At 34.8% G+C, this 15,904-nt stretch overlaps 2 protein-coding genes and 2 long non-coding RNA genes across 4 annotated transcripts; 2 read left to right on the top strand and 2 right to left on the bottom strand.

The window, feature by feature from the left end:
* LOC118434459 lies at positions 1-570 on the bottom strand. The gene is made up of 2 exons (XR_004834040.1): positions 433-570; positions 1-163 (listed from the first exon to the last, which is right to left on the bottom strand). It is a non-coding gene; the product is annotated as an uncharacterized LOC118434459 (long non-coding RNA).
* A 1-nt stretch (position 571) lies between these two features.
* On the top strand, positions 572-1,706 carry LOC110844104 (protein no-on-transient A). The gene is made up of 3 exons (XM_022090225.2): positions 572-714; positions 806-999; positions 1,073-1,706. Exons 1-3 carry the CDS (start codon positions 700-702, stop codon positions 1,449-1,451), a joined length of 588 nt encoding a protein of 195 aa, XP_021945917.1. The 5' UTR covers positions 572-699; the 3' UTR covers positions 1,452-1,706.
* Positions 1,707-2,242: 536 nt separating this feature from the next.
* On the bottom strand, positions 2,243-3,418 carry LOC110845366 (uncharacterized protein DDB_G0283357). Its single transcript, XM_035848050.1, has 2 exons — positions 3,315-3,418; positions 2,243-3,137 (listed from the first exon to the last, which is right to left on the bottom strand). The coding sequence occupies exons 1-2, from the start codon at positions 3,330-3,332 to the stop codon at positions 2,334-2,336; spliced, it is 822 nt and encodes a 273-aa protein (XP_035703943.1). The 5' UTR covers positions 3,333-3,418; the 3' UTR covers positions 2,243-2,333.
* LOC110845091 lies at positions 2,497-3,878 on the top strand. The gene is made up of 3 exons (XR_002547490.2): positions 2,497-2,623; positions 2,828-3,123; positions 3,186-3,878. It is a non-coding gene; the product is annotated as an uncharacterized LOC110845091 (long non-coding RNA).
* The last annotated feature ends 12,026 nt before the right edge of the window (positions 3,879-15,904 follow it).

Here is a 15,904-nt window from a genome sequence, read left to right as displayed (position 1 = left end):
TTTTTTCTAGTACAAAAAGTTATTGGGCAAAAAGTCAGTAAATAAATAATTGTGTGTGATGTATCTGCGTAAGTAATCTTCTCCCTCGAGCAGAATTCTTCTTCTTATGCACTTCTTTCTTCCTCCTCCTCAGATTTGTCGTACTGGTTCATCTTCATTTTACCTGCATACATTGCATTATTACTCACATATTGTTGTTGTTGTTTGTCTTTTATAATCTTTTTAGCTGAAAATGATGGTAATTTTGTACAACCAAGCATACATCACTCACTCATCGGAATGTATATACTTTTTAGCAATGAATGCATCCCATATTGAGCAAAGGTAAGTAGTAATCATGAACGAACGAGATTAGTTATAATGCGTGATTGCTTATACATTTAGTTAAAAGCACATTTAACGTATAACAATCAATATACAGAGAGAACCCACCCTCGTATTTTGTGTGGTGTGGTACTGAACTGCGCGTTGGTACCCTTTTACCCATGGGGCGCAGTATAGGGACGCGTGCTATTTTGTGATATCTTCTTTTTTATTGTGCATGCATATTTAGCAAGTAATAAACTTTTCTGACCGGCATGTTTGCCTGCGAGGCGAAATTTGGTATAAATACTAGAGTCCGACGAGATCCAAGGCATCAGTTGCTTATTCTCATCTTCTTCTCATCATCCTCCTGAACTTTAAACCTTTCCAAAAAACATGAAGGCTTTCATTGTAAGTTTTTGTACTTATCGAAAAAAGAAACAAATATTTCGAAAAAAAGAGGAGGAAGATAAGATAAATAATTTTCACTGAATAATTAAAGGTCCTCGCCGCCCTTGTGGCCGCTGTCTCTGCTGAACCACCATCCTCCGCTTATGGCGCTCCATCCCATGGAGCCAGCTTTGGAGGATTCAGCTCCGGTGGGGGTGGTGGATTCGGAGGATTCAGCTCCGGTGGTGGTGGTGGATTTGGAGGATCCGGTGGTGGTGGTGCTGGAGGACAAGTTTACCGACACGTGTAAGAATCCATACAAGAAAAAAAGACAGAGTTTGACCCTATTTTTATGACCTTTTGCTCTTTTATCTTTTAGCTATGTTCACGCCGCCCCAGATGAGGCTGCTGATCACCAATCTCGAGTCATCCGAGTTCCCGGAGGAGCCGATAAGCACGTGAACATCATCTTTGTCAAGACCCCATCCCAATCCTCCTCCCAACAAACCGAGGTCATCCTCCCAGAACAAGGAGAACAAAAGACCCTCGTCTACGTCCTTCTCAAGAAGGGATCCAACTCTGCCGATGTCAAGATCCGTCGCCCAGCCGCCTCTGCCCCAGCCAAGCCGGAGGTTTACTTCATCCGATACGCTGGTGCTGGTGGTGCTGGAGGTGGTTCCGGAGGTGCTGGTGGATTCAGCTCCGGTGGTGGTGGTGGATTCGGGGGTGGATCCCTTTCGACCGCTTATGGTCAATAAGTATATTCGTAGACGTCAACAACAGAAACAAATTATTCTGAAGAATTTATGCAGTCTGCTCATTGAAGAAAGACGCCATCGATTGTCGCATAATTTGTCTAGTCTTTTGGACTTTCACCACGTCCAACTTCATCTTCTCTACAAACTCTTATCTTTCTGTTCTCAGTATATTCTCGTATTGCCAAGTGTCACTGGGCTCATGGCCATGTACAACAAAAATGAATAAACACTTTCACGAATACCTACATAAAATAACTGGTTGCTTCTTTGCATAATGCTTATCCTTTATTTTTCATGATGTGAACGAGTTATCTACTTTCACCAGAAAAGTACCTGAATTGCAGGATGCTTTTTATGTACTTGCTTCTCTACCAACTTTCTGTTTTCTCCTAATTCCGCAACTCTAATGAACCATCTATAGTTGGGTAGAATGTTCATTAAAATTAATTATACAAATTATTGAAAATATTTTTTTTATGATTAATTTGGGAGCTTACGATTAAAAATAAGAAATAGATCATAAATATGTTCCCTAATCATACGAATTATACTGACAATGAAGGTCTCCCAGAGTATGCTCTCAGATTGGGGCGTTAGTTTCAATCGATCACAAATTTAAGTATTATGAGATTTGCAAAATGCATTATCAGCCAACGCTATGGTTTGGCAGAGATATGTATTTGCATCCGAAGAAATGAAAACGCGCAATAAATTTGGAAAATGTAAGTTTTTTCAATTTCACGACACATTTTCGCCTCTTTTGATTCCTGAAATAAGAAATACCTTTGATATCCACTTTCTAACATACTTTATTTATTTCTCTTTAAATTTCTACTCAACTTATAATATCATTTTAAATTTACAGATTGACCAAAACCACAATCACTGCCGAAACGGTACTCCATATTCTTCTTCGGGATCATCAGAATCTGAAAAATTGTTTCCATCTCCATTGTTGTACTCTCCAGACGAGTGATTATCACCATCACCCTCCTTCCCGTTCTCACTCTGTCCTTTATACCGGATGAAAAACACTTGAGGTGGCGTCGGCTTGGGCGTTGGAGCTCCTTTGATCCGCACCATGTCGTTGAGCGCATTCTTCTTCAATAGGACGTAGACCAACGTCTTGGTTTCCGGTGAGGGAGGGAGATGAACCTCCTGCGGTTCTTGAGGTGAGGTTGAAGGTGCTTTTATGAAAACGATTTGATAATGCTTCTCTTGTTTTTGAGGAGGTTTTATCGGTTTTGGTTTCTCTTGTTGAGATTCGTCTTCTGGAGGAGCGACATGGATGGAGACGAATTTGTGAATTTTGTTAATTTTAGAAGAACCATTATCCCCCAATACTTGCTGATTCTTTGAACTATATCCTGTTCCAGCGCCATAACCGCTTTCCTGATCGCCATCCTCGTCGTCGTCGTCGTTGGCATTAAACTGATACGAATTTCTCGAGGGAAAGGAGTTCCTGTGAATGAAGTGATTGTTGCTGGACACAAATCTTCCTCCACCGTTGCCGTTGGGATTAAAAGGGGAGGAAAATAAGGGCGTGTCAAAGTGGGCATGTGACCCCCCTTGGTGTCTTCCACTTCCGCTGTAAATGCTGCCGTATGGAGAACTTTCACCGACATCGTCATCCTCGCTCTGACTGATGGCAGAACATCCGCAGAAAATTATGGTAAAGATGAACGCCTAAAATATATTTAATGAGAAAAATGTTTATTTTATTATATAATTCAGATCAGAATTAAGGATACATCAAATTCAGCAATTTGTACACACGAAACGGAAAATTGATTCATTGTACTTGGAAAAATGGAAAATATTGGTTTTAAGACTCGTGGCGAAATGTAATAATTTTATAATTACCGAAAATATCCCCATCATTTTCTGGAAACTTTTTATCTCGTTCGAATTAAACTCGGAATTATGTGTTAATAGATAAATGATGAATCTGTATCGTAGAGGAAATATAAACAAGTACTGAATTGTGATTAGAAATTCCAGCCATTTTTATTCTAAAAAATTTCATGTAATAGAAATTATGAGTTAATTATACGCCGTAATAAAAGTTAATCCAGTCTGAATATATATTAAGAAATACGACAGATAGCACCTAGATCTACTTCTAAGAGGACGCGTTTTATTGAAATTTGTCAATACTGGATCAATCTTACAAATTCTAAATCCCTGAAGAACCCAATAATCCGATCGAGCCAGAAAAAATGTATCATAAATGAAAAGAAAAGTTTCGCGTGACAAACGGTTTAAAATTAAAATTCACTCAACATCGCTCATATCAAGTTTCAAATTGATCCATTCTGCCGGAAAAAATTACAAAAATTACACCATTGTATTTTTACCTTACCCATCCTGTCAATTTAACAAAGTCATTATTTAGATTAATTAATAAACCATTTATTACTTATCGAGCATTCGATCAAATTATGTCGTTTTTTTAACACCTCGTCCACGATCAAGCCACAGAAGAAAAAAATAGTTCAAATCATTGTTCTTAATTTGTTTCATCAAAAATCTTCCCAAATTTCGTAACAGTTTACACAAAAAGTGTTAATTTCTTTAAATTGACAGATTACCATCGCATACATACATACAAAACTTGGCCATAATTTGTGTCAGGATTTCATTCATGCACATATAATTTGGACCACACCGTTCGATAATAAATAAGGCGAAGCGTGGTGGTGTGGTAATAAGTGACAGCGGACGCTACGTGCTAAACCATTGACCGCGCAGTCGTCGGTCCGACTAGTCGCTCAAATCGTGACCAGCTTGAACAGTGTGGGTCAGAACCTCGCGTGCGTGGATGACATGACATACAAGCAACATGAAAAGACAGAAAGAAACAAATTTAATTGACCAATTTTTAACGTAGAGAAATAAATAATTCTCCAAAAAATGTCGTGACATTGTGAAAAAACTATTTTAATTTCATAAAATGCTCGTAAAATTACTTTAGCAGAGCACGTGAACCACACCACTTTTTGAATAACAATAAGCAAATAAACAATAATTTTCCTGGTTTGCGGAAGGAAATTTAATCTCGTCGTAAATTTCCGAGTTTTAAAATATGTAAAAATTTAAATATACAATACACATATTTATCTAATCTGAAACTGCGTCCAATAACCATTAATTGCCAAGTCACATTACTGAATCGATTATGCATTTATTTCCTGTTTGACGGCACGCATGTTTTCATTTCAGTCTCTTCTTCTTCCTAATAAGATGGATATTTTAAAGTCATTTTAGTTTGTTTTTGCTGTGACAAATGCTGAATAATTTTATTCTCATTTATTTATCGTATTTGCTAGTTTTTAATGGAAATGCATTGATTTTTTGCGAAATCAAGTTCCTTCAAATAATCTGCAACAAAGTAACAACAGAATTTATGTGAGTATGAAGCTGCATACCAATTAAGAATTTTGTAATTTTAATAGCTCTTTTTTTCTCAGCGAGTCAAAACTCATGCCAAACTAACGGACATCCTCTTCGTTGCTAGATACTTAATTAAATTATTTTTGCTGTACGTGCCTGTGCCATCTTCTTCCTTTGGGGGAGGAATGCATCATGTGTACACACTGACAGGGTAGCAATTTGATGATCGATTAGCAAAAAGTGAAACAATGCAACCAATTTGTACCCATTAAATATGTGATAAGTTGTTGTACATATAGGCGATAAGTTCGCATCCGTCTTCTTCGTGGGTTGGGTTCTTCCCCGCCTAGTTGCACCATAAGTAGTTTGTATAACAAGTAACCTTTTAAAGAAAAAAAAGGTTACTTGTTAACAGACTACTCTTTTTTTTAAAAAAAAGAAAATTGCTCCTGGCAAATGAATCAATCACACCCCAAAAAATAAAAGATACGAGTTGACCCCATCTCAAAACTTTTGCAATTTTCAAACTGTCCAAGAATTCGCAATGCTCATCATATGTCACAATTCAGCGGCTTGTCGTCTGATTAAAAATTTTTAATTCGTATTATTGCAAAATTTTGAGCATTTCTTTTCACTACTTAATTTAATTTTGTACTTTATGAGACAGATCTTTATTCTTTTACTGTCAACGGGTCGTCATCATCTCGTCATCTCAAAAATTACGTATCACCTACCTTTCACGTGAGTAATAAACCGTTGCAAACGAAATGTAGCAAAGGGGTGAAATGACACGGTCATGCAGTAATCGTACGTCAAAACCATACTGATTTTTGAAATCCTCGCCCCAAACTTTGCATAAAATGATCAAGGCAAACAATTGAAAATCGCATATCGAAATTCTAATCCGTCCTCGTGGGTACGGACCGACAGACGGACATGACATTTCCATAAAGGGATTTCGCTTCGCTTATTAACCCCTTAATAATGGTACGATTTGACTTGACCTCTTCTTCCTTTTTGCTTGACCGTTCCACTTTTAATTAGGGGATGGACTGTAATAAATTGTAATACTAGTCGTGAAATGATGGTCAGGTGGCGTATGGGATGAGCTGATGAGTCAAAGGGTATACAATTAGCGTGTCACTTTCGTTGCCAATTACACCACATTTTATAACACATCTTCTTAAGCTTGAATTTATTGGTCATTCGTTGGAATATGAATACTTGAGATTTTTATGTAAACAAGGCTGTGAAGTTTTATGGGTTGTGGGTGTCATGCATCAATCGGAATTTGATTCTCTTAATCATTCAGATTGCATTGCTCCTTTGCACAATTGGGTAAGTTCTGTATGGTATTTATTTCGCAATTTATCTTGATTATTGAAATTATGGTATGGTTTTTATGGAATGAGGATTCAGAGGGAAAAAATTGAATTTTTATAATTGACCAGGTGGTTGCATACCTAATCAAATTTGTTTAAATTGCAAAAATGTGTAGTTAATTTTGCATCGTTGAAACCGTAAGTTTTAGAAAATTTCGATTTCTTTAACAGCAAGATATTTACATAAACAGATGGTGAAAACATTAGTAAAAATCAAAATCAAAATCAACTGATATTCCACTCACATAATGATTCAAAAGATGAATCAGCATCAATAAAGCACCTAAAATAGCTGACCCTCAATCTTACCCACAATCAGGCCAACTGCAGGTAGAAGTAGGTAGATAAGTACTTACCTGAATTCACCTGTTCTCATTACATATACACACAAAAAAAACTTAAAAATCCGACTGATCATCGTAAAATCCACATGCAAAAAAGTTGCAAATAGTTAATTTCATTCGTCAACTGAACTGAAAGCAAAAGTAAATAATCATACATCAGTTTTTTTCAATCGTGGATACATTTTATTTACCAACTTAATTTGATAAGATGACAGATCAAGTTGGTGTTGGCTATATATTTTTTGTCCGCACAAGTTTCCCTTTCTCCTAAAATTGAAAATGCTATTTGCTCTTGATGCTTGACTTTTAATGAAGTCAAAAAGCAAATTAAAAGTACTCAACTTATTGGAACAGGAGGCTGCTGTCGTGTGAATTATTATTGTAAATAAAAACTTGGCAAGCAAGTAAAAGCATGATGACGAGGCATTTTGTTCTAGAAAATCAAAGTCAACTTGGTCACGAATCAACAAATTTCTAAGGTTGACAATAACATGGCGAATTTATGTATGTACGAGTCGAGTACTTATCTAAGTGCTTTATTAATAAAACGCATATAATTATCCATTAACTAATTTTTACACACTTTTTTTGCCTACTTGTCTGTCTTACTTTGAGATGAAAGTGGAGAAAACAGTTTTTAAAATTTCAACTCATTTTCATAATTTAAAATTTTTACTTGCATTGTTTGATCCTTACGACAATTTCAGCACCCAAGAAAAAAACTGCTCTACTTCCAAAATAAATGATCCATATTTCAATTATTATCCGGTAAATAGCACAATATAATTGTTCCCTTGTCACATTGAGGATCGAATTTCATTACATAATCAGCCAAACATGGGTCGTGTTTAACAATGGTGCGTGTAATAATAATTTAGATCTCATTCATTTTCTATTCCATATAGTTTCCCATTCTTATTCGTTTACTTCCTAGTGTCCGTCCAACACATTTTGAGAAGATTGACTCAACTTGACATCTCATCTCATCGACTTTAGCTGTTCACAATGTCTTCAATATTGCGTTACACTTCTTACCCTATTACAACACATCTGAACATTGTTAAAATTGTGGAAGGGTTGAATTTTAACGTGACAATATTTTTAGCTAAATAAGCCGAGCCTGTGGTAAAATTAAATAAAATGTGACATTTCACCATAAATCGTCATCCCCCTTCTTTTTGGCCAGACGACAATTACTGAGACTCGCTAAATTTGATCGAAATACATAGAATGGGGCATCACAATGTCACATTTTATATTATTTAGATCGTCGTCGTGTCTCTCTCCTTCTAAATTTTTCTGCAATAAGGGAAACAATTCTGTAGTACATGTGTCTGTAAATAACAATGAGTAATTTAACAGCCTAACTTTTTTTGGGCTTGAACACACGCTGACTTTACGACAGTGCTAAATAGATAGATAATGGCCTGTCCGATAACCCACGTCGAATATTTTTGCCGACCAATTTCTACCAAATTTTGGGGTAATTTCATATACATTTTTAGTTACTTGTATTTTTTTCCTAATATTAAAATTGCATATGCAAGCAAAGGGAGCATTTATTAAACTGCGTGCCGTCCTGAGAGTGAGGTATGTGTCAATAAAAATCTTCCCAATTTTATTATTTTCTATCATTCTATTAAAAAAAATTACAGAATTTTATTCTTTTACGACCAATTTTTTTATAACCCATGTAGCAAAAAATTATCAAAATATGTACACATAACGCTGTACTTGTTTCGACACTATAATAAAAAATAATCACATTTTTTTATTACTTTGTTACCACACTTTAAATATAAAAAAAATCTCTTTCTTTTCTCCACGTCCACGTCCACCTCCGTTACCGGCAGCGGTTTGATTTCGATCATCGATCTCCACACAACGTGACATTGATGGACATGAAGCATATCGGTCAGTCAACATATAAAAAAGACGGTAGAAGTGGAAGGCAAACTTTAAATATTGAATTGAATCCTTATTCACCCGTCAGTCAGTCGTTTATTCAAATTATTATTTGCAAGTAACGTTCTCCTCAAGAAAGAAGTGACGAGTGGAGAGAAGAGAAAGAAAATATCCAGTGGCCGCGGAAGCTTGGGGGGACAGAGGGGCAAATTGTCCCGGACAATGTCCCCATGGTTATTCGATGTCCCCATCATCTCCCCATGTCATATGAACCCCTCCCTCCCCCATCCTACAATGCTAATGTCCCCTCATGTCCCCACAGCGTCCGCGGCCACTGTTATCAATTCAGTCATCAATTATCCGGTGGGAAATGAAATGGTCACTCGTCATCATTCATTCATTCACATTTTTGCAATATGCAAAATCTTTCACGCAGTTTTAAAATTTATCAAATCATCTCTCTTCTTCTGAGGGAGTGAGTACTTCCTTTCTTGTAATCTATTCAATAATCAGATTAGAGTAGCAGAATCACAATCTGTCTGCTGATACGTTCCGAAAGAACAATTGAAATCGTTGCATGGAAGCTTTTTTCTTTCCTCCTGCTGATGAAAACATCAGTCTCAATCGAAGTGTGTATGAGTGTCGAGATTTCATGCAGATTTTGGATCATGACAGACAGCTCAGATTCAATTTCAATAATTTATTAAAAAGATTTTGATAGATTGAGATGGAGGAAAGTAAGTATGCGGACGTTGAAATAAGTACATATTTTGTAATTATATCCGTAAATGTACGTGCAAAATTTTTCGACCTACTTGCCTGCAAAAAATTGCAACTTGTCCAGAAAAAGAAAACATGTACAATATTTCGCAACAGTTTTTATGTATGTACTTGCTAATAAAATTGTGTATGTACACCTTCCCAACAAATTTGTCAACTAATCCATCAACTTTTTTTCACCTGACATTTTGACCCGTTCACGTAACATGACATCCTCTTCGCCTTACTCACACCTAAGCTGTGTTAAAATTAATGATTATATTTTGAACAATATCTCGTTACCCATCCTCGATTTTTTGTGTGTTTGCAAATCTGTCACAGTTCTTGCTAAGCATAATTTTTCTCAGCAACGAACATTTCCATTTTTCCTTGCACCACGACAGAGCAGATTTTCCCATTGAATTGAAATTTTCATTGCGTATTGTACACACGTGCGGATGAATTGCTTTTTTGTACACGAAAAGATTTCTGCTCTTCTTCGTATTGAATTTCATGTTACATTTTATTTTTCATTTCCTTCATGATCACATTAATTATTGCAAAAAGCCACGTCCACGTCTGCAATAATAACGTAATGGATTCGTCTCTCTCTCTCTAACCTGACGTGTCTTTAAATAAAATACGAGAACGTGGTCACCAACCAAACTAGTTTAAATTTCGTGAAAACGTCCCCTTTATTAATATGCAGCTTGTAAAATGCAGTGCAACAAACTAAATGCGGTAGCCCATTATTGAAATGTATAATTGATAATAAAAAGCAACAATTTTATTTAATGACTAAATGCAGACATACATTGCTCATCATCAGAGGGCGGATATGTATTTATGAAAAATTTGTGAAATATGTGTTTAATAATTACGAAAAAAATGTCAAAATATTTACGAAATATGCATGAAAAAAATTGTACTTCTGAATATATATATCTGTGTTTATCATTCTTTGAGAAAAAAAATTGTCTCGTATCGTTTGAACATTTACAAAATATACATGAAAAAACTATAAAAATGTAAGATTTTCAAAAAAAATGTGTACTTCTGAATATAATGGTCTGTATTTTTCATTCATTGAGCAAAAAAAATCGTCTCGTATTGTTGAAATATTTACAAAATATACGTATTTTTGAAAAAAATATCTAAAATACTTACATATTTTTTCAAATACTAGCAGAAATATTTAGAAACATATAATATGTCTGAAAACCTTTGAAAACCTATGAAAATAAGTAAATACATATCCGCCCTGTGCTCATCATCGGCAGCTTACACATTATTTAACGCCGCACCTACACAAATGCAACTAAGCTGCTGTCGACACTCGAAATAATAATCTCATACCGCTCAGAAGTAAGTAGAAGAAGGTTATTTAAGACATAATATTTGCACATGATTTGTAGTAGCAGCAGTTTTGCTATTGTGTAATTTATTAAAAAAGTAAATCGTACATTGAGCAAGAAAAAGAGAAGAAGATGCACGGTCGGTACTATTTTCCACAATAATAATAACAATGAATGAATGAATGGATGAGACTTGTGGCTTCTTTAAAGAAGAAGTAGTGACATTGCTCAATTTAGGGTAATGAGATCACAAAGAGATAAAAAGAGTAGCGTGGGCAAGTGATTTATTGGTTCGTTACAAGTTTAAGGAAGAAAAAATACGTGATAGATTTGATTTATTTGGGGAACGTGGGTAAATTAGTGCTTTTTTGGCTTGGTTTTGAATTGGTGACATTTGAGATAATTGGATTATTTGGTAAGACTTTAAGTGCTCATGTTCTCAGGAGGTCGGATTAGATATGAAAAAATTATTGCTGTTCATATTTACTAAGAACAAGAATGAAACATAATATTGTTAATAATTTCACTATTTTTATAATCATTTATTGGTCCAGTTTATTTTTATGATTATATGATTTTGTTCCATATTTGTAATTGCAATCAGTTCATCCAAAATGTTATGGGAAAAGTGCCAAAATTTATGCGTAGGTGGAAAAAATAGGAATCGGAGATACTTAATTGAACAAATATTGATCTTTCTCAATACAAAAATCTTCCTCCATAATATTTCTTACTTACAATCTTATTTGCATAATTTTAAATATGATATCTTACTCTCTTCAAGTGGAAAGATTGTGTTATGCAAATAAGAACATAATTCTACTACGAAATCCTCATCATTCACCAAAACTCGCTTAGCCCACCTGTAATTAAGGCCGTGTGTGATGTGCCGTACTTACGCACCCAGCCCATCTCATCTCATGCCTCATATTTTATAATCTATAATCATAATCCTTAATTTATTACCGTGTCGTTTTACCCACTTTTGCGTTGCCCATTGCTTTTTATTATTTCACCCTTTACCTCATCCCATTTTTCGTCAGATTGGATAATTTGTGTGCAAACGCACTCTTCTAAACTCTATAATCTTCTCAATTTGGTGAAACTAAAGAGTAACCAACCACTTTCTTTTACAAATATTGGTTTAGTTATTCCATAAAGGTTCGTATGTAATCTCGTCAATTCGTCGCACCGACTTAATATTCATGTCTTATTATTTATATCAGAGAGAAAACGGAAATGGGCACTTATGACTTGTTTTTGTTTTAAACGGTCCCTGCTCAATTTATTTTTATTACAATTTTATTAATGATCTTGTCAATATTTTGGTTTAATTTTGGCCCCATTAAAACTTGTGTTCATACATAAATAAATATGTACATACACTTGAATCATAAAGTAAATATCTGCTCTGTAGATGATAATCATCGATACATACGCAGTTCAATAAAAGAGAATGGAATTAAAAGATTGAGTGAGACACTTTTGAATTTATGCACTCACTTTAAGAATTCATGTCCTTATTTGCTTCGAAACCATTAATTTAGTGGTCATACATTGTGAACAGAACACGTTGGCTCCGATTAAAGGAAGGAAGGAAGGAAGAAAAACGACAATCTTCGTGGATTGATTGACTGCATCACAATTTATTGAGATCGATCCCTTTTTAATTAGTGGGGAGAGGATGGAATGTGCGAATGTGACTAAAAATTTGTATCCTGTCCTGTCCTGCAATAAAATATGTAATGCGATTGAATGACCGACGAGAACCTGTCGAACACAATAAAATAGGAAGAGACGTATGTAAGTAATTTTTAAGTGACGATTTGTTATTGTGAACTCGGCCACCTTTACAAAAGTCGAATCCCTTATCTCATGTCTATTTTCACTAAAAAACTAATATCTCAACTCTAACAACAATTTAACAACGGGAGGATTAACATAAATTTATATAATGTATAAAACTTGGCATCTTCAAATAAATAAATAAATGCTACCTTCACGACTTTGTCAACGAGAAAAAAATCGATACTTTTATCAATAAAATTAAATAAATATCTCGTAATTATCATTACTATTACTTAACAATCCAATCCAATCCACAAATCTCTTGGATTTTTAATCTGCGACAAAACTCAAGAATGACAGTCGGGACCCATACACACATTAAGCCAAATTATCAAATCTTCCAATCTCACTTACTCCAATAGAATACAAAAGATCGCCTTTTCCTCCACTTCTTATTATCCTTTCAAAAAGTTAAAAGAAGACAAGTACGCGTAATCAGTAAATAAGCCAAGATTACATTTTTGTATACAATCCAAAGTAAAAGTTAAACTGTTACGTACAAAATTCGGGTAATTGGAACAATCCGTCGTCCACTTCTCTTTTGTCATGAAACTAAAAGTTGTCGTACTACGAATTGTTCCACTATTTATTCCTCCTGGCGAAAATGAAATCATCAAATTTTTTAAGCCGAGAATAAGAGAAATGTCAGTTCAGTAGTAATATGACCATTAGATTTTTTCCTCCTCGTAATTATGACAGTTGTAGATACACACATAAATGTTTCCTCGTGTGGGAAATGGATCAGTTAGAAAATCATCCATCCACCCAACTTTTATTTTTATGCGACTCCTATAAGTAACAAGTACCCTTCATCCTCCTTCATTATCTGTATCACGTAAAAAAACAACGGTAAGTACAGTAGTTGGCGTCGTAGGTAATCATCCTTCATCTTAAATCGTAATATTTTGACAGGTGATGTGCCTACTACGACCGTAAGTAAGTAATGAGTTCATAATGCACGGCAGAAGGGAACCAAACTGAACCAAATTAAGGGAACAATAAGGATAAAAGGATTATACACTGTTGCTTTATTTTAGTTCAAACAATGAAATTGGATTCAAAAGTTACGAGACCGAAGTGTAAACTATGTACGTGCGACGACTGTGCAAGACAATGGAATCTAACTACTTTTTAAAATATTTGTCCGTACGAATTAATTCTACCCGGCGTTTAGGCTCCTCACAAAATACGCAAATTGCAAAAAATATATCTCCTAAATCCTTGCAAAATTTGAGACTAAGTATTTGCAAATCCGCCATGTTTTCTTATCATTCCACTTGCTCAACAACAAACATTCACAAAAATACCATACTTTTTTTAACTCTTACTTCACCGAACAATACGTTAGTTTGAAATCGATAGTAATTCTGCAATCTTATAATTACCAATATTGTTGTAAACCATCCATCGCTAAAACTTGAAACACGGCAACTTTTGTTCCAATAATTATCAGCAGAGCTTGTCATTATCTCGTCAATAAAGAGACGCACAGGAGCTGAATGTAATAAGTAATAACAAAATACTAATGTATTTACGTGATGATTTGTTGTTTTGTTGCACTTGTGCCTTGTTATTGCTTCCATCCAAATACAACAAAGGCACAATTTTCGCATGTATTTAGCAGTACAGCATTTTTCCCATTGTGCGAATCCACTCGGTAGCTGTAATGTAATAATACTAATAATTTGGCACAAAACTTATAGAAAATAAGTAATATTTTTTGCACTACAAAGTATTTATTATCATAACTTCTTACACACTGACTGCCATTTTACCGTCCGAGGCGACCTGAGGATTTCATTCATGTCAGAAAATTCATTCAACGAGAGACTCATCATCTTTTTTGTCGATTTTTTTATTAGAAAAACGAAGGCTACACATAGTTAAAAATCCGTCTTATCGCACACATTGCTTAACTTTACGACATCGTCACTTACTTGCAGGATTATGTATTCGGCTGAGCAAAATTATGCCGCTTGTGTTTGTGTGTCTAGCTTAATTGTCAATTATTTAATAATTTATAGCATTTCGATGTTTAACGATTTTTTAAAAATATTATCATCTTCACGCCGCAATATTATGCGCATGGTACACAGTTTTAGTGAGAAATATTTAGAAAAAACAGGAAATATATATAAACACGCATACACACGTTGAGGTACATAATCCAATAATCCACTTGATATGGGTGGAAAGATACGTATAAAAAGTTGCAATCTGTTATACATTTTTTTATGACTCTTTAAGAACACGTACAAGTGCAAAATTTATGAGCAATTTCACACAAAAATATACCGCATTCCTATTTTATGCCAGATTAATTTATCTGATGCACTTCCTTTATGTATATTAATTATGGTTGAGCAGAAGAAGATATGAGTAAATTACTATACAAAGTTGTTGGTTTAAGTTGTGATAAGTATTTGAATGCAGTTTTGGTGACTCAATTTGATAAAAAATAATAATTAAAAAAAAAGTGACCGGTTATATGCAGTTGAAAGAAGTGTTAGAATGTGAATTCCTATATTTTTTCAGCATTGGTGACACTTTGAGTAGAAAAAAAGTGTCAAAAATGACGAGAAGATGGTCACATATACAAAATAACGATCTCTTCATCTCTTAATGGTTACGAGAAAAATGCCCAAATCTCACCAGACTCGTTATCAGAACGGCTAGATAGATATCAAGTTTCACTGCATTTGGGGGAATACTAATGCCCAAAATAACTGTCAAGCGAAATCAATTAACAAGAAAGTGGTCATCATCATTTTTATAAATAAAAAAAACATTACCCAATTGTCTCCGTTTGTATCAGATCAAACATTTTTCTAGTCCGTCTCATTTCATTTATTTAAATTACATAATATTTATTTAATATTAAACGCCATTAATTAAACTAGACGAGACCAATAACCAAACCACCCACAAAACGACAAATCACCTCTCTCATCTCACCCAAATGAGCAATAAAAACTACATCAATTCCACATTTCGTCTCAATTTTTGTACTCAAAACAAATCCAAAACATCCCCATCACCCAATTAATTATTACATTTTACATTCTCTCATATCCATCATTCATTAGATCGAGATCACCACCATACCACCACCTGCTCCTTACCAATTCTTGAAAAATCGAATTAGTCCACCAACTAATCAAGTAAACTATGTATGCATTTACATATTGCTACCAATAAATAACCAACCTTCTTCTCCTTATAAACCATGATCAATAAATTGACTACTAAATGTACTTACCATCACATTGACGCTTCTTTCTTGCCGAGGTAACTCTTAAAATTGCATAAACACGACCAACCAAACCAGCAAGTACGTAATGCAATATTGTCTATGTACACATTTACGCTTGACTTTTGTGGTTTGGTTAAAGGGATCTCCTTCGTGGTAAAGCAACGCTGTGCGCTTGTGGCGTGGCGTGGCGTGCTATGCATGCGTTTGTTGGATG

This window comes from Folsomia candida, unplaced genomic scaffold (genome assembly GCF_002217175.1).
Source record: "Folsomia candida strain VU population unplaced genomic scaffold, ASM221717v1 Fcan01_Sc002, whole genome shotgun sequence".
Taxonomy (NCBI): Eukaryota; Metazoa; Arthropoda; class Collembola; order Entomobryomorpha; family Isotomidae; genus Folsomia; species Folsomia candida.
Note: the sequence above shows the minus strand (reverse complement) of the source record. Positions and strands in the feature narration are given on the sequence as shown.

Excerpts from the sequence above, each read along its gene's own strand:
- LOC110844104 (XM_022090225.2), top strand. Across the intron at positions 1,000-1,072 it reads GGACAAGTTTACCGACACGT|CTATGTTCACGCCGCCCCAG; the intron begins GTAAGAATCCAT and ends TTTATCTTTTAG.